The sequence below is a fragment of the Macrobrachium rosenbergii genome, chromosome 44 (genome assembly GCF_040412425.1).
Source record: "Macrobrachium rosenbergii isolate ZJJX-2024 chromosome 44, ASM4041242v1, whole genome shotgun sequence".
NCBI lineage: Eukaryota > Metazoa > Arthropoda > Malacostraca > Decapoda > Palaemonidae > Macrobrachium > Macrobrachium rosenbergii.
This window is the reverse complement of record NC_089784.1, coordinates 874210-899404: the sequence shown is the minus strand read 5'-3', so window position 1 is coordinate 899404 and position 25195 is coordinate 874210. Positions and strand designations below refer to the sequence as shown.

The 25195-nt window shown below is 34.2% G+C and overlaps 1 protein-coding gene across 2 annotated transcripts in view; it reads left to right on the top strand.

Annotated features, from left to right (window-relative positions):
• The first annotated feature begins 2471 nt into the window (after positions 1 to 2471).
• Positions 2472 to 25195, top strand: part of LOC136829249 (glutamate receptor ionotropic, kainate 2-like) — a 45164-nt gene continuing 22440 nt past the window's right edge. Inside the window, exons 1-4 of one of the 2 annotated variants that reach the window (XM_067087593.1) lie at positions 2472 to 2770; positions 7018 to 7041; positions 17736 to 17888; positions 19761 to 19873. In XM_067087593.1, the coding sequence (XP_066943694.1) occupies positions 2732 to 2770; positions 7018 to 7041; positions 17736 to 17888; positions 19761 to 19873 (329 nt within the window). In that variant the 5' untranslated portion in view covers positions 2472 to 2731. The remainder of the gene's footprint in view (positions 2771 to 7017; positions 7042 to 17735; positions 17889 to 19760; positions 19874 to 25195) is intronic. The other variant, XM_067087592.1, reaches the window with a different exon arrangement.

Genomic DNA, 25195 nt, shown 5'->3' with positions numbered 1-25195 from the left:
AACTTTCGTCAATAACATACGTTAATATTTTATCATACCAGAAGCTGTAGCCATTTTTAATGATCTCACCTTTTGAATAATCTCGCTCTTTCTGTCTTAAAATTTACAGTTGTTAGCAGCCTTTTTATCTTATTTTATCGTCTCCCGTTAGTTACAACCCTTTATCCACTCCTGAATTAATTACATTCGTTTCAAATTCTCAGAGTCCTGTCATGGTAACTTTTCCTTCCTCTCCTGGACAGTAAACCCTTTGCATCTCTTCACCTCCCAACAATTACACTCACTTTTATTTGAGGTAATTACGTCCTTTTATATTCTCACCTTTCAGCAATCACAACATTATTTTTCCCTTCTAGGTAGTTATATACATCCATTTTTGTATTCTCACCCTTCTGACTTCCCACCAACTTTCTCTCTGCCCACAGGCCTACATAGACGTCCTGAAAAGACTCGGCTGGAAGAAGTTCTGCGTCATTTATGACGACACTTACGGCCTCATTCGCGTCCAGGAACTACTCAAAGATCAGTCGTTCACCTCCACGCTGAGGCAGTTACCTGCGTCCCGTGATTACAGGTGAAGTCTTAGTTTTTTTTTATTGGTTTTGGTAATTCATTTGTAGTTTTCTTTGACATGAGAAATTTCATTTTTGCCATTTTATATTAGTTCTTCTGCTGATTTTTGACATGAGAGGTTTTATTTATGGCGATTCCAATGAATTAATTCACAGGTTTTAGATTAACGAAGGTTTAGTTTTGCCTTATTTAAGCAGGTGAGAATTTGCATTTGTTTATTCTTTTACCGCAAGCTTCAATTAATGTCAACAGTTTCAATCTTTTCCTTGTTCGTAATGAAACACTTTCAACATAATCCTAAAATATTTCTTGACAACTCAATCAACTTGAACAACTCTGAGCAGAAAACTCAGGAGCATCAGAACCTCTGTATTTGTTATTTATTTCCATTAAAATATTATCTAACAGGACCACTCGGTCATATGCACCAAGCCAAATAAAGCAGTCAGTTTGTTAAAGATCTGACTATACAAAGAGAAAGATAAAAGAAAAACAGGGTGAAGGAGAGAAACCCAGTATAATATGAAAAGAGAACGAGGACGAACGTTTTCATGCACGAGAAAAAATTACCGAGATTAATCGAAAGGCCTCCGAACAGTCAGTTATCAAAAGAACAGGACAGGCCACTCAATGCCCATTTCCATCCCAGGCCAGAGAAGAAATGGAAAAGAAAAGAGAGGTAACTTTTAAGAATAACTGTGACTCATTTTCGTTCGCGCCATACAAAATTACAAGGTCTAGAGGACGCTACAGTAGTAGGCTAATTGGTCTCAGATTACAGATAGTTCCAATAAATTCACAATTAACCCTATCCTATTAAAGTGAACTGCGGGTCTCATTTTTTATTTTTTTTTCAGAAGAAATGACAGAATACAAATCCAACCATAAGATTTTATTGTACAACCATAAGATTTTATTGATTACATGTCCAAATAAATTCACGCTTAACCTAGGTACTTTTGAGAATGGTTGGGGCTCACTGGTTCTATTTTTTTTTAAATATGTTTTTGTTTATTGTCTCATGAGGAAATTTTGAAACCAGTTTGCATAACATTAGACCAGATTTAATAATCATATTGTTTTTTTCATTGATTTTCGACTGAATTTCGTGAAGAAGATATAAAATAACCCACTTATTGTTGACGACTGAAAAGAGAAAATTTTCTCCTCATTCCTCAAGATATTATCAGGAGGTTTGGGGTTGATTTCGTTCTATCAAGACCATTTGTACACTAGAACTGAATGAATGGACCTTTGACTGATTAAAGTTTCTTACCGATATATAATATAAATATAAATTATAGATATTTTCTTATCTTGAATATATATTGTCACGTACTTTTGCATGATTTGGTTATATAGGTCCTTTTACACTTACTCTCTTTGACTTTAGTATTTTTCCCTCCTGGTTTTTCCTCAAAAAGTCCAAAAATTTTGCAGACCACCAGATCTTTATCCCAGTCATTTGTCAAGAATTTCTTTTTTTAGAAGAAATACATTTCCAGACCATCTCAAAACGTTCTGATCAATCTTTCTAAGTGGGGTAACCTCTATGCCACGTCTACATATCTACACATTTCTCTCTCTTGTTATCCTTTGTGCACCACATTTACTATGCAGATGATTCATCTCAACACCTTCAGCCTATTTTCTCTTATGCACAATCAACAATTGCACTTCACTTTCAGAAAGGAGGGTTGCCTACACACTGGCCTCGTATATTACCACCTTTTCGCAATATATTTTACAAACACAATTTTCTTACTTGCTACCACTATTCTGTGACTCCCATGTTCACCCATTTTGTCATCACGCACAGACACACATATAGATAGATAGACAGACAGACAGATAGATAGATAGATAGATAGATAGATAGGAATATGTCTGTGTGTGTGTAAGTGCATGAATACGATAACAAGTCTCTCTGTTGCTAAAAAAAAAAAAAACAACCTCTCTCTTGTTTATTGAATCCACACCCATATCACTTTTTGTGCGTGAAAAGGTCTCTATCTCTGACCCACAAAGGACCTGCACACGGTCGGCATCGAGGACTTCCGCCACCGAGGGGCCAATATGACATCCCTGAGGATCATAGACCCCGAAAACCCGCTGGTGCAGCGAGCCATAAGGGATTGGTTCTTTGGCGAACTGCGCTATGGAGAGAGCTCACCTGCCAGCAGTGAGAGAAGCCAAGGTAGGTTTGCTCAGTGTTACACAGTCTCTTTTGGGGGTTTGTCAACTGAGGTTATTGGCTTTTGAAACAAGATGCCGTTACTGAATGTTATTGGTTTTTGAAACGAGATTCCGTTACTGAATGTTATCGGCTTTTGAAACGAGAAGCCGTTACTGAATGTTATTGGTTTTTGAAACAAGCATCCCTTATTGAATGTTCTTGACTTTTGAAACGAGATTCCATTACTGAATGTTATTGGCTTTTGAAATGAGATTCCATTACTGAATGTTATTGGTTTTTGAAACGAGCATCCCTTACTGAATGATATTGGTTTTTGAAACAAGATTCCATTACTGAATGTTATTGGTTTTTGAAACAAGCTTCCATTACTGAATGTTACTGGCTTTTGAAACGAGATTCCATTACTTAATGTTATTGGTTTTTGAAACGAGATTCCATTACTTAATGTTATTGGTTATTGAAACGAGATTCCATTACTGAATGATATTGGTTTTTGAAACGAGATTCCGTTACTTAATGTTATTGGCTTTTGAAACGAGATTCCATTACTGAAATTTATTGGCTTTTGAAACGAGATTCCATTCCTGAATATTATTGGCTTTTGAAACGAGATTCCATTACTGAATGTTATTGACTTTTGAAACGAGATTCCGTTACTTAATGTTATTGGCTTTTGAAACGAGATTACATTGCTGAATGTTATTGGTTTTTGAAATGAGACTCCATTACTGAATGTTATTGGTTTTTGAAACGAGATTCCGTTACTTAATGTTATTGGTTTTTGAAGCGAGATTCCATTACTTAATGTTATTTGTTTTTGAAACGAGATTCCGTTACTTAATGTTATCGGTTTTTGAAACAAGATTCCGTTACTGCATGTTATTGGTTTTGAAACAAGATTCCATTACTGAATGTTACTGACTTTTGAAACGAGCATCCCTTACTGAATGTCATTGGTTTTTTGGAAGGTTTTGTTACTGAATGGTGATAATTTTTTTTTAATCATGTCTCTCTTGCTAAGTGTGTGATTTATATTAATTACAATTTTATCAAAGATGTCACTTATCAAAAAAAAAAAGGTTTATTCTATACGTGATTTCATGTTGGTCCAGGCAAAAAGAATTAAGTTTTGTGATTAGAAACGAATAAAGAGGCTCGATGTGTTTCCGTTGTATGTTATGTAGGGTATAGTTAGCTTACAGCCGATTCCAAGAAGTATGAAGGCCTCATAATTACACACTGGCAACTAACTGATTCGAACTGATAACCTTTTAAATTCCCGGATGAGAAAAAGACACCAAACAAGTACGAACACAATCATTCGTAGTGTGTAAATCTGTTTTTATCAACATTCAGTAACATAGCCAAACGGAAAAATGAGATAGAGAGGAAACGAGATCATAATAGTGACTACTATTATGATGCCTTTATCTTAATAATTAACTGAGGTTCAACAAATCACCATCATCTGTACTGAAGAAACGGGTGGACATTTGTACGCCAATACTCTTTCCAATTCGAGTTTTCTCAGGCGGGTCCTTGCCTAAATTTCCACTGCTTCATGGAGGCCCACAGGCATGTTATAGAATGGGAGTGGGAGAGGGGTGGGGTGGTAGGAAAGGGGGAAGTTATCGAGAGCTTATTCTCAACATTAACTCATCAAAGTCTCTCATAGTAATTGCACTTCAGTATTATATTAAGAAAAAATAAAAAAAAAAAAAACTTTTTCATAGTTGTCTAAAAAGATCGAGCAAAACCTCAGATATATCTCGCTTTTGCCCTTTTCAGATAATGGACCTTCCAGCTGATGGGGGGGGGAGGGGGTTGTGGCGACTGACAACAAATCCTTCCACCCCCCAACAACACAACCAGGCTGCGGCCCTGCATATTGTATTAATTACAAAATATTTTAATACATCTTCGGGGCACAAAGTAATGCAGAGCACAAAACGAATGAGCAAGAGAGCTCTACCTTTTTGTGATTTCTTAGAAATATATACATATTTAAATATACATGTATATACATACATACATACATACAATATCACAACGTCTACACCATCATCCTACTCCATAGCAGCAAAAACTAAGCACAGTGTATTCTTTGGCTATTCGTATCTGCCACCCAGAAACGAATTAGTCTTCCACCTTTCTGAACTTTCCACAGACGGCAGAAGTAACTTTTGCTTATTAAAATGCGACGGGAAAAAGCAGCGCAGGTTTATCTGTGAGTCTCATCACTTCATGAATTCCAAATGCACTCTTACCGAGCAGCCTGACGGTTGGTGCATTATCATCATCTCCTTTTCTCTACTTTCAAATTTTTTTATTTTTTTAGTCATGAGTGGCATTTCATTCTTTCTCATGGGTTAAGGACCACTACCACATCAATACTATTGTACTGTGGGGACATCATAAGAAATAAAGTTTTTTTGGGCCGAGTCGTTACAATACTTTAGAATGTGATCTATAGGAACTCTTGAGGCTGGATGGGAGTTCCGTTAGGAACGGTATATGAAAACAAGGGAGATTTCGCTTGTTACAGTCTCTGCTCACTCCGGAACTGCTTTAAAATTGAGTGTTTTTTTTCTAGAATTTTCGAATTCAGTTTTTTTTTTTTTCTTTCAGACCGTAGTAAACAGTAGGTAACTGAATAGGCAATTATCAGTTCTATAGGTAAGGGTAATTTCTGTGCGTATATGTACTGTATATATACACACATATATACACATAAATATATATATATATATATATATATATATATATATATATATATATATATATATATATATATATATATATATATATATTTATATATGTATATATATAACTATAATATATATACTGTATATATATATTAATTATGAAAATGCATACAACACCGACATTAAAGAAAGGAACAAATCTCACTAAACATGTGATTCAATCGCAAACGCATGTATCATCATCAGTGCATTGTCCCTTTAATACAATTATTCCATCCTGCTTAATATTAGGCCAACGTAACATCAAAGGACACTGAGACACCAAGTAATTAGAAAAGAAACAAGAACTCAGAGAGAGAGAGAGAGAGAGAGAGAGAGAGAGAGAGAGAGAGAGAGAGAGAGAGAGAGAGAGAGAGCATGTCAGAAACCTATTTGCAGAACACACACAAAAGTTTAACTTTCTTCGGGGAGAGAATCTCCCCGAAGGAATATCCGGCAGACTCCATTCTCATATATATATATATTTTCCCTGTCCACTGACAGTAAGGGATCTGTCAATGGACGGGGGAAACCTAATACTAAATAAACCAACGTTGGTCACGAAAACTTAAATTAGATTTGAAGAACAGATTAACGGAGTGCCTGGAAGACTGGAAAGTTGAAAAGGATTTGCATGTTGTGTAATAAAATTTAGTGTAAATGGTATGATGTTTGAAGAATGCTTACACACACATATAGATAGAGAAACACACACACACACACACACACATATATATATATATATATATATATATATATATATATATATATATATATATATATATATATATATATATATATATATATATATATATATATATATATATATATATATATATATATATATATATATATATATATATATATATATATATATATATATATATATATATATATATATATATATATATATGTGAGTGGTCTTCAAACATCATACCATTTACACTAGATTTTATTTTTATATATAGTTCTTCGCTGGGTGAGCGGGTTCCGTTCTCAGCTACCACGCTCATGGTCGCGAGTTCGAATCTCCGACCGGCCAGTGAAGAACAAAAGAAATTTGTTTCTGGTGATGGTAATTCATTTCTCGCTATAATGTGGTTCGGATTCCACAATAAGCTGTAGGTCCCGTTGCTAGGTAACCAATTGGTTCTTAGCCACGTAAAATAAATCAAATCCTTCGGGCCAGCCCTAGGAGAGCTGTTAATCAGCTCAGTGGTCTGGTTAAACTAAGATATACTTATTACATATATATAGCTAGCCTATATATATATATATATATATATATATATATATATATATATATATATATATATATATACTGTATATATGCATACATACATATGTGTGTTTTTATCATGCTGAGACCATTATACATATATATATGCATACATACATATATGTGCGTGTGTGTTTATCATGCCGAGACCATATTATACTACGATCTATAAATTACGAATGTCACTGTAATTATTTATAATAAGAAATTTCTTTTTTTTTCAGAGAAATAACATGACGTTCTTAAAGGTAAGCCGCGCCGATGTAAAGGTAAGTTTTTGCAAATGTGACTATAAAAAAAATAAAACTTCTTTAGCTGCGAAATACGCCAATAGTTGCCTTATTTTAAAATAAATCCCCGATCACCAACTTACCCGTTCTTTTACCACCACACCACAGAATCTCACTACTTTAATCCCACCCGCTCTCGATGTATTTCCTTTCTCAACGAGTACTCCCAGAAGCATTGACAATCCTACACTAACCCTTTCCACTGGTGTGTCATTCAACTGTTTCTCTTTCCTAGTTGCTGTATTCAACAGTCTACCGGTCCAGGAGTTCATTCACTTCAGACAACATCGCTCCATTTGCATCTTACATTCTGGTGTCCGTTTGTTCAATAACCTTCCTCTGAATTCCCTTCCCTTTAGAAAATGTAATTCTCCCCAAAACTTCTTGTTCTCCATTTCCATACCATTAATTTACTGGCATTCTTTTCCTCTCTTATCTAATTTACCTGTCCTCTTTCACGCATGCACGTGATACTCACTTTTGTCATGCAATTCCACCTCAAGTAATCTTTTCACTTAACGGGTTATTTCCTCACTCTTTTATTTTATTCTCACTTCCATCTTATCCAGCTCATTTATCTTGATTACACTTACAGCCACAATGTCATCCGTTCAACTCCAAATGATATTTATCTCAGATTTTGCTGCCACATGATAATGGTCACATGGACTTCCATCCACTCCAATTTTAATCATTACGTCCATCTACTCTGTACCAAAGCGCAGTCTAGCTAATTGCTTTGTTCGCCATTTTCTCTTTCCTAAATATACTTATTTTCTCATTTATTCCAGGGACTCCATCCCTTCCATCATATGTAGTTAATTCATAGTCATCTAATCTGAGTAAAAGTAACTTATTATAACTCAAGACTATCCATTTATTTTTCAGTTTTTCCGAATTTTTATTTCCTTATTAGATTTCTCTTTCACTACTTCAACTTGCAAATTTGATGGGCATTTTAAAACTTCATGTAAACAGAAAATTTACGATTTTGTCAAGATTCCCAAAACGCTAAGATGGTATAATGTTATTTTTTCATTACTTTATCACTAAGCGTTCTTTCAACAATACAAATACAGGTTTTCGAGGGGAATTTGAAAATTAACTAAATAAGGTTTCGGAAAAATATTTCTACTCTTTTTATATGTTTTTCAACTTACTGATAAGTATGCTTTCACGATTTGAGCTTTGGATTTTCACTAATAACCAAAAGAATCATAAAATTGCGTAATAAATTTTTCAAAACAAAATTCAGTTTTTGATTTAATTTTACAGTGAATGCGATTAATTTAAGACTTTCCGTATTCTGTCTAGTATTTAATTATGCTGATGAAATATATGTTTTTTGTATAACGTCTAAATTCACTTACTGGTAGCTCGTTGTTTACACAATTTAGTTTGATTTTGCAATCACCATTATCAAAGCGTATTCATTCTCGTGGAGCAAGTCAGAATTTATGAACATGGCACCCAAATTTCTGTAAAATTATTCACGTGACTTCTTCAAAGTGATGAACCCATACGTTGATTAGCATATTTGATCCTCCTCTCGTCTCGTTAGATATTCAGTCTCTCTCTCTCTCTCTCTCTCTCTCTCTCTCTCTCTCTCTCTCTCTCTCTCTCTCTCTCTCTTTGAAATTCCATGCAAAAGATTCGCCTTATCTTTCGCTTCATCTGACGGCTGATAGCAATGCCTTGGCTTTTTTTATACTTTTTTTTTTTTTATGCTCCCTTGTTCACCCATTCTCTTTCATCCTTTTTGTGTTCTTGATTTTGTTTCGCTTTTGTTTATCCTTTTTTATGACTTTTTCTCTTTTCTCTTTCATCTTCTTTTTTTCTTTAGTTTGTTCGTTTCGGTCTTTTTAAAGTTTTCTTACTCTCCGCATCGTGTTAACCGTCGGTTTTTGAGTGATCAAACTTCTCTCTCTCTCTCTCTCTCTCTCTCTCTCTCTCTCTCTCTCTCTCTCTCTCTCTCTCTCTCTCGTCTGACTGAGGCCCACTGAAGCTGGGCTTTAATTATCTGGACATTTCCAATGATTCCTCCAGAACGCTGGACAACAGCATTCATTCTTTCTCGTGCCTCGTGTTTATTCATTTTCTTGCTTTATGAAATTCGAAGTGGAAATTTGAAGAAATGAGATGATATAGCCATTATCTCATCTTTGCCCGTCACGAAATTAAGAGCAATGCTTTAGCCCAACGGCTAGAGTTTTGAATCAGTGAAGTACATAAACTGGGTCTGGTCTGGTATATATATATATATATATATATATATATATATATATATATATATATATATATATATATATATATATATATATATATATATATTGACAATCATAACTTCCGAGAAGGAACACACGCGATGATCAAGACGAATCCTGGACATTGCAACGAATGAACGAGCAACAAAAACATAATCTTGTATTCAGAGTGATTTGCGAAACATGCCACCGACGCCTCCCTGACTCAGCGCTAAATGACAACCGTGACAGATTTTCAATCCTGGATTCCACTTGGAATCAGGAACGTGCCGAAACCGTAATCCTGGAATGAGCGCGAAAGAAACGTTTAGTTTAATATTCCTTCTTCATTTAGCGTCCATTCCTGGCGTATGATTTTAATAAAGAGTTCAGCAGAATATACCCTTCTTTATTCTTCTATTACCTCTTGATATCAGGTCTTTAGTCGTTCATTATGTTTTCGTGGATATGACTGCGATCGTTCGTTTTTACATTCTGCATTCTGTGTTTTTAAAGTAAAAAGTGGTAATTATGTCAACGTCCAAAAAAATGGCCAATATCAAAAGATTAATGTTACGGCTTTCGTAAGTAATTACGGCTTGTATAATTGCCGTTGTTTCTGTTCGAACAGGTAATTTATTCCTGACATTTGTTAAGGAGAATATATGTTTAGTTACACGAAACGCAGCGAGACACTTAGAATGCCGAATAAACTGAATTATGATAATGACAGCGGAAGTTAGGCTTACTCCAGACTGAAAAACGGATGTGAGCTGTTGTCGTTTATGATTAACCTGGCTTTATGCCAGCACGGGATCTTGCTCGTGGAGCAACCCGTAAGGATGTGAATCATATCATACGCCGTCAGCGGGCGGTAAGGTGTTTTAACTGTTTGGCGTTAATGGGTCTTTTGTAACTGACGATCGAGTTGACCAGAAGGTCGGGGTTTTGCTGCAACAACCGTAGTGACCTGTTGGTGGCAGGCTGGGCATTCTGCGGCCTTGATTCTTGGGGTGCTGTTCTTTTGTGAGGCGTGGTCGGATTCAGAACTGTTATTGCAGGTAGGTGCGGTCCGTAGTAAACTACCCATCCGTAAGCATGGATACGATAATAAAAATCCTTCTGAAGTAACATCAAGAGACGGCCCCAGCCTAAGGATATATGGTATTTCGGGGATGCGGAGGCGGCGGTATCTTTCTTTGGAAAAGCAATGAGGTACTGTCGATTCAGTCACCAGGGCAGCAACTGACATGACACTAGAATAAGTAAACAACTTTCCTCTCCTTCAGATCGTCTTGCTTAAGCGAGGCGTTGTGTCAGGCATAACTAGGTAGAAGAACAGCAAGACGCCTGATTTGTGTGTGTGTGTGTGTGTGTGTGTGTGTGTGTGTGTGTGTGACCTCTTCCCGACACTTTGAAGTGGCCCAAGCATCCACAATATAGACCGGAATGGGGCTCACAACGGAATTTCCAAAACCGAAAACACAAAATCGAGAAATTGAGTGTGAGAGGAAACGAGGACATAAATAGTTAAATGAATCTCTTCACAACCACATCTACCCCTCCCCCCAAACACAGCCCCCTCCTCCTTTGCCAAGTAGTTTTGTCGTTTATCGTCCCCTGATGAACCTTTATGTCCCGATAAATGGGTTATATGGTTACTTTAACGCGGCAATCGCCGAACTGAATATAAATCACCTGTTTATGAAATCGCCGATACGCATTCACGAAACGCGCATAAATCACCGACTTCTACAGAAAACGGGAGCGTGTGTTCTCTACGAAGAAGGAGAACAAAAAATATAATAGAAAATTTATACAAATGCTTTTATTAAAATGCACTAAAAAGTAAAAAATATTTTTTTGAGACGCAGCAAGATTTTCTTACAGTTAATCAAGTTTACAAAAATAAAAGCGTGGGGCGCCATACATGGAAGGAAATGCTACAAAAAATATATTTTTTTTATTTCCTGTAGAATTTCCTTACATGTTTGACGCCCACGCTTTTATTTTTGCAGACATGATTAATTCTACGAAAATCCTGGTGTGTCTCAAAAAATGATTTTTTTACTTTGTAGTGCATTTTAACAAAAGCGTGTTTTAATTTTTTTTATTTTATACTTTTCAGTTTTGACAGAAATTGTAACCGATTTATGACTATAAATAAAAAATTGAACGTGATATCCTGTCGAGCTAAAGAAGGTATGAAAAATCTAAAGATTTTCATACAAGTCCTGAGATACTGGGAGAGGTCACTGTAGGGTCACTAGAGGTTACTGCTGACCTACAGATCATGTAAGGTTGTAATGTCATCAAGACTGAGTAACCATGCAAAATTTCAAGTCCATCGGACGAAGGAAACAGGTCGAAAATTGAGTTACAAGTTTTGACCCAAACAGACGCAGCCGTCAAGTTGAATGAAAACGTGTACAAAGGTCGACAAAGCTGGGACAAGATTTGGTCGAAGGGGCGGAATGATGACGAATACATGGTACTCGTTTAAGAGTATTTTGAGGGGAAAAATCTCTGATGCTTTTCCTTCCATGCACATAACATTTGCTATTAAGAATATACTCTCTTAACCCTACCTTAGGCTACAAAGTACACTTGAACACATGAATATGAGACAATATATATATATATATATATATATATATATATATATATATATATATAAATATATAATATACATATATATATATATATATACAAATATATAATATACATATACATATATATGTACATATGTATATATATATAATATACATATACAAATATATACATATATATACTGTACATATACAAATATATACATATACATATGTATATATATATACAGTATACATATACAAATATATACATATATATACTGTACATATACAAATATATATACATATATACAGTATATATATACTGTACATATATCCACATACATATATACATATATATTTATATATACATATATATATATATATATATATATATATTTCATTTCGAAATAATACCTTCAGTTGAAAAATGAATTTGGCCGTTAACATTGTCACTAAAAAATTGCATATTCTCTTATAAGAATAAAAACCTGTTATAAATCAGTTTTATGTTAGAAAACAAATGGAATTTACCCTCGGAATCTCAAATGCAATTTAAGATATCACAATGGTTTACGAGAGTCGTAAATACGCAGTCATATCGTAATTTCTCAGCGGTTTCCCAATTTCATATTCCGTTTTTATATTAGAGCCAATGATCAATATATTTAATTTTCATAATTTCTAACGAAAATTCAACGCAATAGCCTCTGAATCGATGTCATAAGATTACCTTTTGAATACATGGAAAATATGAATCCCTGTCTTTCTCATTTTATCAACATCAAGGCTAACTTTTCAAGCTGACTAAAATGGCACATACATAACGGACCTATTCTATAAGGTCAATGACCTCTTCTAACCCATACTCAATAAGAAAGAGGCTTTCACTCCATAAACAGAAACAATAAACCTGCTTTTTATTAGCTCAGATTTTGTAGGGGTCTGGAAAAGCAAAAGCAAAAACAGCTTTCCAAAGCACAGCATTATACTGTTCTTAGTGGGTAAATACTTTCTTCAGTAACTTTGGGAGGAGATTGCTTAGTAAGTATTACGAGGACAGTAAGCAATATTTATCCATTGGTAAATGCTCATATGCAAAGCGTAATTCGGGTATTTCTATTATTACATTATTACGAAAGTATAATGTCTTTATTTCTCAAGCATAAGAAATTATTTTTGAAGCCCTATCAAATAGTTAAGTTCATTTTAGAACACCAAGTTCTGTCAAGTTTGTTTTGGAACTTTCATGTTCAACAAAAATGAAAAAAAAGCATTTTTTATATACGCCAAATAAGTGTTGAAGAGAATATTTGCTTGGTAATTTCTTAATGTTGGTATTCGCCAAGATGCAATATATTACTACCCTAGAACAACAATTGACCTTGTATATTTATAATCTATTCTTATTCCTAACAATTTATTTACGGAATTTGATCATTTATATTTTTTCTTTTCTAATAAGAGATATTTTCTTTCTGTATACCCTATTACCTAATAATAATAATAATAATAATAATAATAATAATAATAATAATAATAATAATAATAATAATAATAATAATAATAATAATAAATTAATATGGTTTTATTTATTAAAGATGAAACATAATGTCCATTTATGAAAAATACACTTTCAAATGTGCATTGAAAAATTAATAAAACATCATGATTTAACAAACTTTCTATTAACATTCGTGGGCCGTATCATTCGTAAAGAGTGAACATTAATTTTCTTTTTTGTGCAACAAAATAGGTCAGTTATTTTCGTGACAGCTAATTATGCATGTGAACTGTCGTTTCATATTATCCACTGTAATAACTGCTGTAGCCTTCGTATGATAATCTATTATAGTTACAGCCCTCATTTATTGTGAAAAATTGTATTTCAAATTTGATATTATAGACGACGCTGCATCCCTTAGTTCAAATGTAGGCACGATCATATCCCTCACTGATAAGGATTCAGTTACATTCATCATACAGTGATGTACCGTTCATTATTCTTTAATTCTGATAACACGCAACCATTGTAACTCTCATTCAGGAATGCAATATAAAATATCGATATTAATGGGAAATCGCCCATGTTTCTGTCACAGACAACAAACAGTTTAATGGACAATAAAATAAAAAATACCTGATATGGAAAGCAAACCAATGAATAAAATACGATAAGACGCAATTAATAACAAAGGCATCGAATATATAATCATTATTATTATTCGTCTGATAATTACACAACACAATAAATAATTAAGATACTTTCTGTAGGTATTTACTGGACTTTCATTTACTGGAAACGCTTGCCAGAATTACGTAAATAAAAAGACCACAGCGAACTATTAACGTCCAACCTTCTTTATATTTTTAGACAATTTTTCCACAATGAGGTCCTTGGAGCCTTAACTGGAAATAAAATAGAAATAATGTGCGGTATCTCTCGTTCAACACTGAGCCTCGATCCAGGATAATGAAGAAACAAGTTACAATTTTTGTGTGTGTGTGTGTGTATAATAGATAGATAGATAGATAGATTATGTGTGCGTGTGTGTGTGTACGCGCGCATATGCCCGCGTCCGCGTTTTGACCGATACAAACAAATTTCTGCCTGTGATACTGGCGACTAACTCATTGCATTAGAGCACTCGCTCATAATCGTATTTTTTGGCCGAAATGAAATGAGAGCATTTAGCAACACAGGAGTGGCACTTAATTAGAATTCACTCACTTTGATGCAATTAGGGCGTGCATTTATTTCAAAGCCTCTTACTGCCCTCTGTTTTTGACTCGTGTCACTAGCTTCCTTCCATCATACCACTAACGGTTTGCGGAATATTTTAGCTTTCACGAAAAACAGAAGTGGATGCGTGTATTCCAATACATTTCTCTGCAAAGATATATAATTTCAGTGTTTATATATCTGCATGTGTTTACCCGTGCACAAAATATGAGAAGGAGAAACACAAAAACACGCCACGCGAGTTTATCTGATTTTTCTGGGCTAAATTCTGTCGGCGTACACTTCCCAGGCGAAAGATCTGTCTAACCATTTCAACAGCACTTCACATTTCGTGACGCGAGTTCATTTGCAGCGATCATCGGCGCTGCCGAAAGGCTGTGTTGTGGGAAAATGCAGCACCACCTTTTCATGAGACGCGATTCTTTCCAACTCGATTCCTCGACCTTTTTGCCTCTGAAGAGATTTTGATTGCATCTTTTATTCCGAGTCCCTTTCATTCATTAACATTACTATTCTGCGTGTGCTGACTCGCCTCTGAAACAACGTTCTTTCTGGCTAAGCTTTTTATTACGGGCATTCATCACTTGTTTTTATGTTTCACTGTTCTCTCTCTTTTCCATTTATATACGTGAATTTCTACTTATTCCTTGTATCTTACAACTTAATTACTTTTATTGTTGTTTCTTCATTCTGTTACTTGGGTCTCTATCTTTTGCCTTGTAGCTCTAAAAATCGTCTTTTTCTGTTCTTCTCTACATCCGTCAATTGACTATTTTACCCTTACCACTTCTTTTCTTCCTCCTCCCCATTACCTATATAAACAAACACTTCCCTCAATCCCCATCACATCCGACAACACCCATACCTTTAATTATACTGATTTTTTTTATCTGCATTAAATATTTGTAAACCTGTTCCTGAAAACTTTCGGGTCGAAGAAGTCTTCCATTCTCACTGTTTTTTCACCAAAGTATCAGATATATTTCTAACGCCCTGTCTTTTTTTTTTCTTTCTCAAGTACACTCTTGGGTACTTTTCTTTATATAACAATATTTCTAACAACCAGTACCCCAGAAAAACAACCCTCCAGAAGATTCTGTGTTTTTATTCACAACAAGCAGATCAGACTTAACTGCTATGCCTATAATTTACTTTTGCATTCATAACACACATCACAACCACCCTTCATTTATTTAATCCAAGTGAAGATAAGTCTCATAATATACCTCAAACTCTTTCGTATATTTAATTTGTCCTGTTCTCAGATGAGTTTCAACCGCACAATCTATGACAAATACGAAAGACTTACAGTCTATACCTTAATTAGTTTTGCAAAATTTTAGGAAAGAACAAGATATTTACTCTTCGCCTTTGAATGCTTCCATGAACACGACAGGGGAAAAAATTATTGTATGTGGTGAAAAATCATTGAGAATTTTGAATAAGATCCCTAAAATGAAAATGTTAAAGCATAAAGAATATTTTTACTTTTACAACCAGATTTTAATTAAAACTGAGTATACTGTAGCTGGAGAAAAATAATTCCATAATGAATAACTTTAGTAATGACTAAATACGAAAAACTTATCATTTTAAATTAAAGTATGATGCAACTTTGTTTACTTTAGGCGAAAGAAAGAAATTTAGACCCAAAAATTCAATTCCAAAACATTAAAAGGTTTCGACATAAATATTCAAACGTTGCTGCTCAGCTTAATGGAATTTGAAATAACTTTTTCACAAAACTTCATAAAAAGCTATAAGAGTACTTCGCCGAATGGTTGACTCGCATTAATGTTAAATTATGCTGTGAAGAGTCAAAGTAAACACTACAAAATTGCATTTTAATTCATTCGTCCCCCGAGGAAAATAACCGGTACGGTTATCTGCAATAATTATAATTTAATCAGTATCATTGTTTTAATCTTGAATTCTACAACATCAGGTTAGGAAAATCATGCAAAAAAATATATATAAAAAAGTCTCAACCGACCGTAGGAATCGGAAGCGAGGGAAGGGACCGGCAGTAGCCTTGAAAAGCTTGTTAGTGAGTAAATGATTTGGATGAAAATTGACATTGTTACCTACAATTCATTTTTCAAAATATATAAGGAGGTTGAGGGTCGCCAGAGAGATACTCTGATTAAGTAAATGTTAATTTATTTACACTGTATATATACATATATATATGTATACATATATATATATATATATATATATATATATATATATATATATATATATATATATATATATATATATATATATATATATATATATATATATATATATATATATATAATTCAACATGACGGTAAGGCTACTCCTCAGCCGTACAAAATCAGAAGGCACGGGAGAAGTCAGCATGAAACGTAAATCACTTTATTCTTACTGCGAAGTTCCGAGACTAAAATGAAAGATAAAAAAACTGATAAACAATACAGAATAACAAATTATTTTTTCGTTAGCGTTACAGGGAAGACACGCCTTTCATAAATGAGAACGGTATTCCCGCTAAATGGTATTGGGTCTGTGTACAGTGAGCTCTCATAAATCAATCATTTGTCCGATAAGCAACTCGAAAAGAAATTTCAAATATCAACTTTCAGAATAAATACAAATTCTGTTCTTCCCTCTTTTTTTTCTTTGTCCTGTTGCAACACCACTTCTTCTCTTTCTTTCTCTCCTTTTTATACTTCTTCTTTGCTTTATATTTGGTTTTTCTTATTTTTCTTCATCTTTTTTTCCCTTCTACTTTATCAATCTTTCTTTCTTATTTCTAACCCAAACTGCTTCTTTTCTCCTCTTCTGGGTCGACAGATAGATTCATCTACTTACTTAACTTCTTCATCTCTCTCTTCTCATTCTTTATCACCTCATTTGTTTTTTTTTTTATTTATTTCTCAACTTTTTCATCGTTATCTTCCCGAGAGGCAAAGATGGCTCTGATATACGACTTCTGCATCTTCCAACTCCTCTCATTCTTCCCCTCCCTCTTCCTCCCGCTATCTTCTTCTTCTTCTTCTTCTTCTTCCCGTTCCCATCATTCATCTCCTTCTCCCCCTCCTCCCCCTACAGACAGAGATGGCTCTGATGTACGACGCGGTGCACCTCTTCGCGAAGGCTCTGGGAGATCTGGACAGATCCCGCCCGATTGAAGTGGCGAGACTCGACTGCGAGGGAGACGAGACCTGGATTTATGGGAATTCTCTCGTTAATTACATGAAATGGGTGAGTGACGCAATCTCCTCACAAGGGATGGCTCGGTGACGAGAAATTGTCAGGTCTCTCTTTTTTTCTGATAGAAGAAGAGAAATCTTGGTATGTGTGTTTAACCTGTTTCAATCCAGTCTTCCATTCTATTATTCTCATCTTCGGTGGAGGCCTTCTAGCAGGACCTTAAAATGTTACATATTTTCATCTCAGAACTTCAGTATCCTTTAGCTTTGATCAATATTGTTATTACTGCCTCTTTTATCAAAATATCTTCGACTATTCTAAACAGATTATGACCACTGACAAACCTCCTCATTTGATCCCTGGCTTAATTTTCAAAATCAATATTAAGTCCGAAGTTTTTTTTTACTTTAATATTAATAGATTTTACTTTCTTCTCTTTTTATTATTTATTTATTTATTATCTACTTATCATTTTTTCTGGCAAGCTCAAAATTAACTGAAGACCAAAGAACGTATAACTTTTTGTATCTTATTGGAGACCCCTCTTCCGAGATTTTAATAACCCGAGACATCGGAATCCACAACACTCTCTTGCACTGACAGCGAGCGTGACGTAGAAGCGGACATCCCGTATCAACAACGTTGAATTTCGCCTTTGTCTTCCGGGCGATCTTCAGAGCGCTTGTCTATACTCTGAGCCCAGTTTATTCAATATCAGTCAGCCATTGATTTATGTGCGAGTTCGTGGCCATGTTGATTTGGTTCTGCGCCACTGATAATTGGATTTCGTGAAATACGTTGAATATTGACATCCTGAATAAATTACAACTTGAACAGTTGCATGGATAACTGATTGGTTGATAGATCACTTGACGGAATGGTTTATTAAACGGAAAAATTAGCGTTACAGCAACTATGGTCAACGAATTATTGGCAAGAGGAGTGTCTGGATAATCGACAGTGACCTTTAATGATAAATCGGCTTCCGACTCATTCTAAGTAGAGAACCTTCCCCGCAATCTTGTTTGGTTGTCTTTGGTTGACTGTGGACTTCGGGAAATTGGTGACCCAGAAGATTTAACATCTGGTTAAGCCTCCTTCAATTTTTATTTGTTCCTAAATAAAGGATTAATAGAATATCGCTTGCAAATCGGAAAAAAATCATTGAGCAAAAGCTGTAACAATTTCAATTCCAGCGCTGATACAAATGCTATCGAAGCTTATAACTGGGTCCTTGTAATGCAAGATAAAGGTCTTAATTACATCAATTACACAGCCATGGTGTTCTCGCAGGCAGCCGGATGTGTAATTCGTAATTCAGACCTGTGTCCTGCATACAACTATGCAATTGAAGGCTCTATTTACCCATTTATTTCAGCCACTGTAAAGCATTTTCTACATGAAGATTATGACAATATTATCAATAATGGTCATGCTAATAGGTACAGGAACATTTCAAGAAGAATATGAGAAAAATAAGAAAGTATCCAATTACATCTCGATACAAAACCGAAAAAGTTACCAACAATATCCAGAGCAGATAAATTATCCAAAGCAAAAATAGAAAATTATAACTATTTAAGACCGTCAAGTAGAAAAGAAAAAAAAAGACTATTTCTTTCTTTAAGAGTAAATTTTTCTGAATAACACTTTCTCTCTCTCTCTCTCTCTCTCTCTCTCTCTCTCTCTCTCTCTCTCTCTCTCTCTCTCTCTCTCTCTCTCTCCATATATATATATATATATATATATATATATATATATATATATATATATATATATATATATATATATATATATATATATATATATATATATATATATATATATATACATATGTATATATACATATGTATATATATATACATTATTCTCATTTGTTTATTTGTCTCCCCTCCCTCCCTCCCCCGTCTCTCTCCCCACCAGGTTCAGGTCAGGGGTCTGACGGGACTCATCAAATTCGATGCCAAAGGATTCCGCCGAGATGTCACATTGGACATCGTCGAATTGACAAAGACGGGACTTGTCAAAGTTGGCAGGTGAGTTTTTTCTTCCTATTTCATTATTCATGTGAGTCGATCCTTAATTTTTTCTCTTCCTTATATATTATTCATTTATTTAGCTATTTACGTATTTTGTGGTGTGTGTGTGTGTGTGTATGTATACACCAGCTTTAAAAAATTCCATCTAACAAGAGTTGGCATCTGACAGAGATTACAGATTGGTAAGCTCTCATAATGGGGCACGAGAAACCTTGATTACACTGAAAAGTTATTTGAATAGGAGATGCAATTCTCCACTTAGTTCTGTCAGGACACAAAAGCATAACAGTCCAAGGAAAAGTAATAAGCAAGAGGTACTAGAACGCGGTCTCTATCACCTATAACTAAACCGTAAGAAACAAAGGACCTACATCAATATGCTACCCTTTAGTGATAAAAACTTTCTGTTTGGTTAATAAAAACCTAACTTGCTCAAAGAAACTTCAACTCATGACACAGAGAAGCTAAAGAGAATTGTAGGACTGAGAAGTGAAATGGCAGACAATTGATCAGTTAATTTCACGACCAATTTTTATACTCGACCAAAGTAACACAAGGAAGGCAAGGCTGTGACATTAACCGATAAAAACTTTTAACACATCAGAGACTTTATCTATTATATTATGTGAATTTCAAGCACACAAACTAGACTTTCCTATTTCTTTCCCCCAACGAGAGCACAACAATCTATTTCTTTCCCCTCTGTGACCTTACACGAGGCGGTCTAAGGCTGCCCTCTGCCTACAGGAGCGCACTTTCCCCATGACAAAACTGCAAACTATTCACGATGACAAGCGAATTCTAGCTGGCAAGTAAACAGTAGAGTCATCAGTGCATTACGAACGTTCTTACTGGGACGGTTGTACAGAACTGCCCTATTGGAGACGGCGCAGTCTTGGATCTGAGCGATTTGACTGAACTAACTGTTTCTGATCTTATCAAGACTTTCCTTGCCTTCTACCGGAGAAGCCCACGGGAGGGTCTGACCCTTTCCCAGGAGATAACAGATATTAGGTAGGCTTCGTAGTGGGACAGACTTTCCGGTGCATGAGGAGAGAACTTCTTCAATTAACTGCGCCGCAAATGTCTGGTCTCAAGTGAGGGAGATAAGGCAGGTGTGAGCGTCTCGGTAAATACTCCTACTTTCACAACAAAAGAAGGAAAGTGGCATCCTAAATTGCCTCTGTTTCGACGGCCTCTCCGAGGTCATTACGAACATTTGCGCTAAGAATAACCTTCTCCCAAGTGAAGTCAAGACACTCTCTCGCTTTTGCTTCAGAGTTAACATTCGTCAACAGCAACTGCTGTTTTTTTTTTTTAAACAAGAGGGGTAACATTATATTAAAGCGATCATTTCATACCAAATTACTATTAATTTTTTTCCGTTAGTGATGTGATTGGACTGGTATGTAACTCTTATTTATAATGTTTCATGGTAACACTAAAAGCAAAAATAAGAAATGAACGTGGGTAAAATAATAGGAAAATTACTTTGTAAATGTGTAATGATATGTCTTACACACACACACATGCATATACATATACATATATATATATACATATACATATATAAACATATACATATACATATATATATGTATATATAATACATATATAAACATATACATATACATATATATATATATGTATATATAATACATATATAATATATACAGCCTACACCATTCTGAATCCAAGATGGATTTCATAAGTACTGTGAACGTGATTTATGTTTAATTTTGTAAGCAGTTATTATTTAGTCATATAATTAATAAAACACGTTTTCATTGCCATTCAGTAAAAATGAAGGAAAAACAGTAAATCAGTCGTAAAAACCTCGTATTTACCATTTTGTCATTAAAAAGACCGAGTATTTAATATCGTATCGAATTTATACCTGCATGCTGAGTGATACACCTTTACGACCGGGTGTTTTATATTACTCAATATATATAATATTTTTTTTATTGAAATTATTTTATGAATTGTTTCAAAGTTCACCTCGCTGTTTATTTGCTAATGTGTGCTGGCCATTAAAATACCGTAACGCAAAGTTTGAAAAAATATGCACCAGAGAAAGTTACTAACTATGACACTGATCCCCACAATATATCAAAACAAAGGGAATATATTTACTACAAAATATTGTCTTTCCATCTGCATTTTTCTATTCTTTGTATTTCTAAAGTATAGATTATAAATGAGGGCAGTATCAAAATGTCTCTAGGTAAGTTTGTTTAGCTGTTCTTTGACGTTCTTGATCATTCGCCCAACGAAAGGAAGTTATTGGGGATAGTGAAGAGTTGGGACACACGCAATCGCATTTTTACAAAATTCTTTTATTTTTAAAAATTTTCTAATTATTAAAGATTTATTTTAGGTAGCCCGTTCTCTTCTCATTTATCCACTTATTCGACTGACAGACACGATAGACAGAATGGAGATTGTACATGCATATATATACCTGTCTGTCTTGGTGATACTTGATGAAATAAATTAAGCCTGGGAAAGTTAATAAATTTACTCATTTAGTGGAATTCTAGAGACAATACTGTCCTCAAGAAGTAGTAATAATAATAATAATAATAATAATAATAATAATAATAATAATAATAATAATAATAATAATAATAATAATAATAATAATAATTATTATTATTATTATTATTATTATTATTATTATTATTATTATTATTATTATTATTATTATTATTATTATTATTATTATTATTGTTGTTGTTGTTGGTCTAAGTAGTGGATTAGCAGGCAGAGCGACTGTGTCTACAAGCAAAGCTAGAAAGGGCATGAGGCCAGCAGCAGCACCCCCAAAATCATTTTTGATAACAGGAAAGTTACCCTCTTCTGAAGCCACATTCTCGCAGGGGAAAAAGTACGTAACTTTAAGGAAACAGAATCAAGTTAAAACAATTCCCTTAACTCGTCAGTTAATAAGCTGAGCGTCGGCGAAGTGTTTCCTATCTCTCTGGAAAACTGTTCAGTTTCCCCGACGTTCAATAAAAAATGATAAATTCGCATTTCATCCCGAAATGAAATTAACATCGCCAGTGCCTATCAGACATGACATCTCGCGCGGGGGAGGATGGACTAATCTCGTCGGAACAGATATAAAAATACCACCTCTCTGAATAGCACAAACAGATAAACGGGAACTCGATGAAACGCTGAAATATAAACAGGTTCAGTTCTATCTCGAAAACATCGTTAATTGTATAAATCGTTATTTTCAGCTTTTATTGCCAACGGAAATCAGACGACGAAGTAATATGCAAAGGGGTAATAAGAGAAGATGGATTTCAAATAACGAAGGGAAAAAATTAAGAAACCTGAGCATTTTATTATTCCCCGGAGCTTATAGGAATGATAATCTACATGTCAATATCCTATGACAAAATCCCTTCTATACCAAATACTGAGAACAGGTATCATAGCGATCGATTCCTGGAAACTAAAGGTGTTCGATAATGGCTTTGTTTAGCTGTGTTTATTTCTTGCATTGCGACTCCAAAAGAATTTACACATGAACATTTTATATTTTACGACACCAAGACTTCTTATCTGAGCTTATTTCCTACATTACGGCACCAAGACAATTTAATAATATTTATAACGCAAAGGGAATATATTCAAGTTTATTCCTTCGTTACAACACCAGAATAACACAGCCACGTTTGTTTCGTTTTTACACAAAGCAAGAGGCTTTTACAAAAGAAATTATAATTCATTCTGGCGTATGATGAGCGGAGGGACAATGAGTTGCACATTATAGCCAGTCATTATCACACGTCATCGAAATGCATCGGTTCATATTCACCAGAAAATTTTAAAAAGTAACTGAGGAATTGATGAAACTTGTTTTTCTTAATCTACGCTGATGAGTGTTAAAAGTTTATCTTAGGCCTAAATCTAGAAACCTAATGAATTTTTTTTTACAGATTTCTCAGCAATAAACAGATAACAAATATATTTCCTAGAGAGGAGCAAAATATATATAGGGAAACATCTTTCCAGTTTGGGAAAAAAAGAAAAATAAATTTTTATGTGGGAAACAGAAAAGAAATATACTTTACGGGAAAAGCATCAGGAGAAAAACATTCTCCAAAACGAAACAGAAGATTGAAATGATTTTCCCGTTTTAAAAAGATATGATATAGTGCATTTCTTCACAGAGAACTAACAGGAGGAATATTCCCAAGTTGAAAGCAGATGATGCATATTTCTTGATGTGAGGAACACAAGTAGAAAACAGATCTCCGAAGAATAAATATATGTATATATGTATATATGTATATATATATATATATATATATATATATATATATATATATATATATATATATATATATATATATATATACACAAATGTAACACATAAAAAAAATTAAACAGTGGGCATAAATCCTGACCAGTTTCGTATTTAGTTTTCCATGGCATTTTCAAAAGTACTTACACATGGTGGTAAAAATTTGCAGTATATATTAAGTATGAATAATTTTCCACACGCGTAGGTGTGTTCGTTTGTATTATCACTTCCTTTTGTAACTTGCTACCACTATGCATTAGTCCCCTTGAATATATCTTAGAAAACCAAAGAAGAAACAGGATTTATACTCAGTGTTTAATTTTCCCGGTAGTACCTCATTAAACGTACATCATACTCCCAAATGATTTCAAACATATACACACACATACATACACACATCATATCTATATACATATATCCAACACCACAATGGCTCTCTGGCATATAAATATATACAAGAGCTCACGGGAATGGTGGGAGGAAAATTCTGAGACACTGAGCTTTTGTCAATTTTTCAAGACTTGATCACAATGAAAGGATCTTTTCTTGAAAAATTGACGAAGGCTCGGTGTCGCAGAATTTTCCTTTCACCTTCCCCTCGAGCATTTTTGTATGTATATACTGTATATATCATATATATATATATATATATTATATATATATATATATATAAATATATAGCCTATATATATATTATATACAATAAATATATAAATATATAGCTTATAATATATATAATATAGATATAATATATATATATATATATATATATATATATATATATATATATATATATATATATATATATATGGTAGAACAAAGTATTAGCTCTGCAGCAGTGATTTCCTTCTAACTTAACTTTTTCTACAGTGTTTGGGTTGCTAAGTATGGATTTACCTTTAATTTTTGTCGCACGATTGTAATTAACCTGTAATTAACCACAGAACTTCATCCAACAAGCTAGGGGACCCAATGGGAAAGTGGGGTTATGGGTGGGG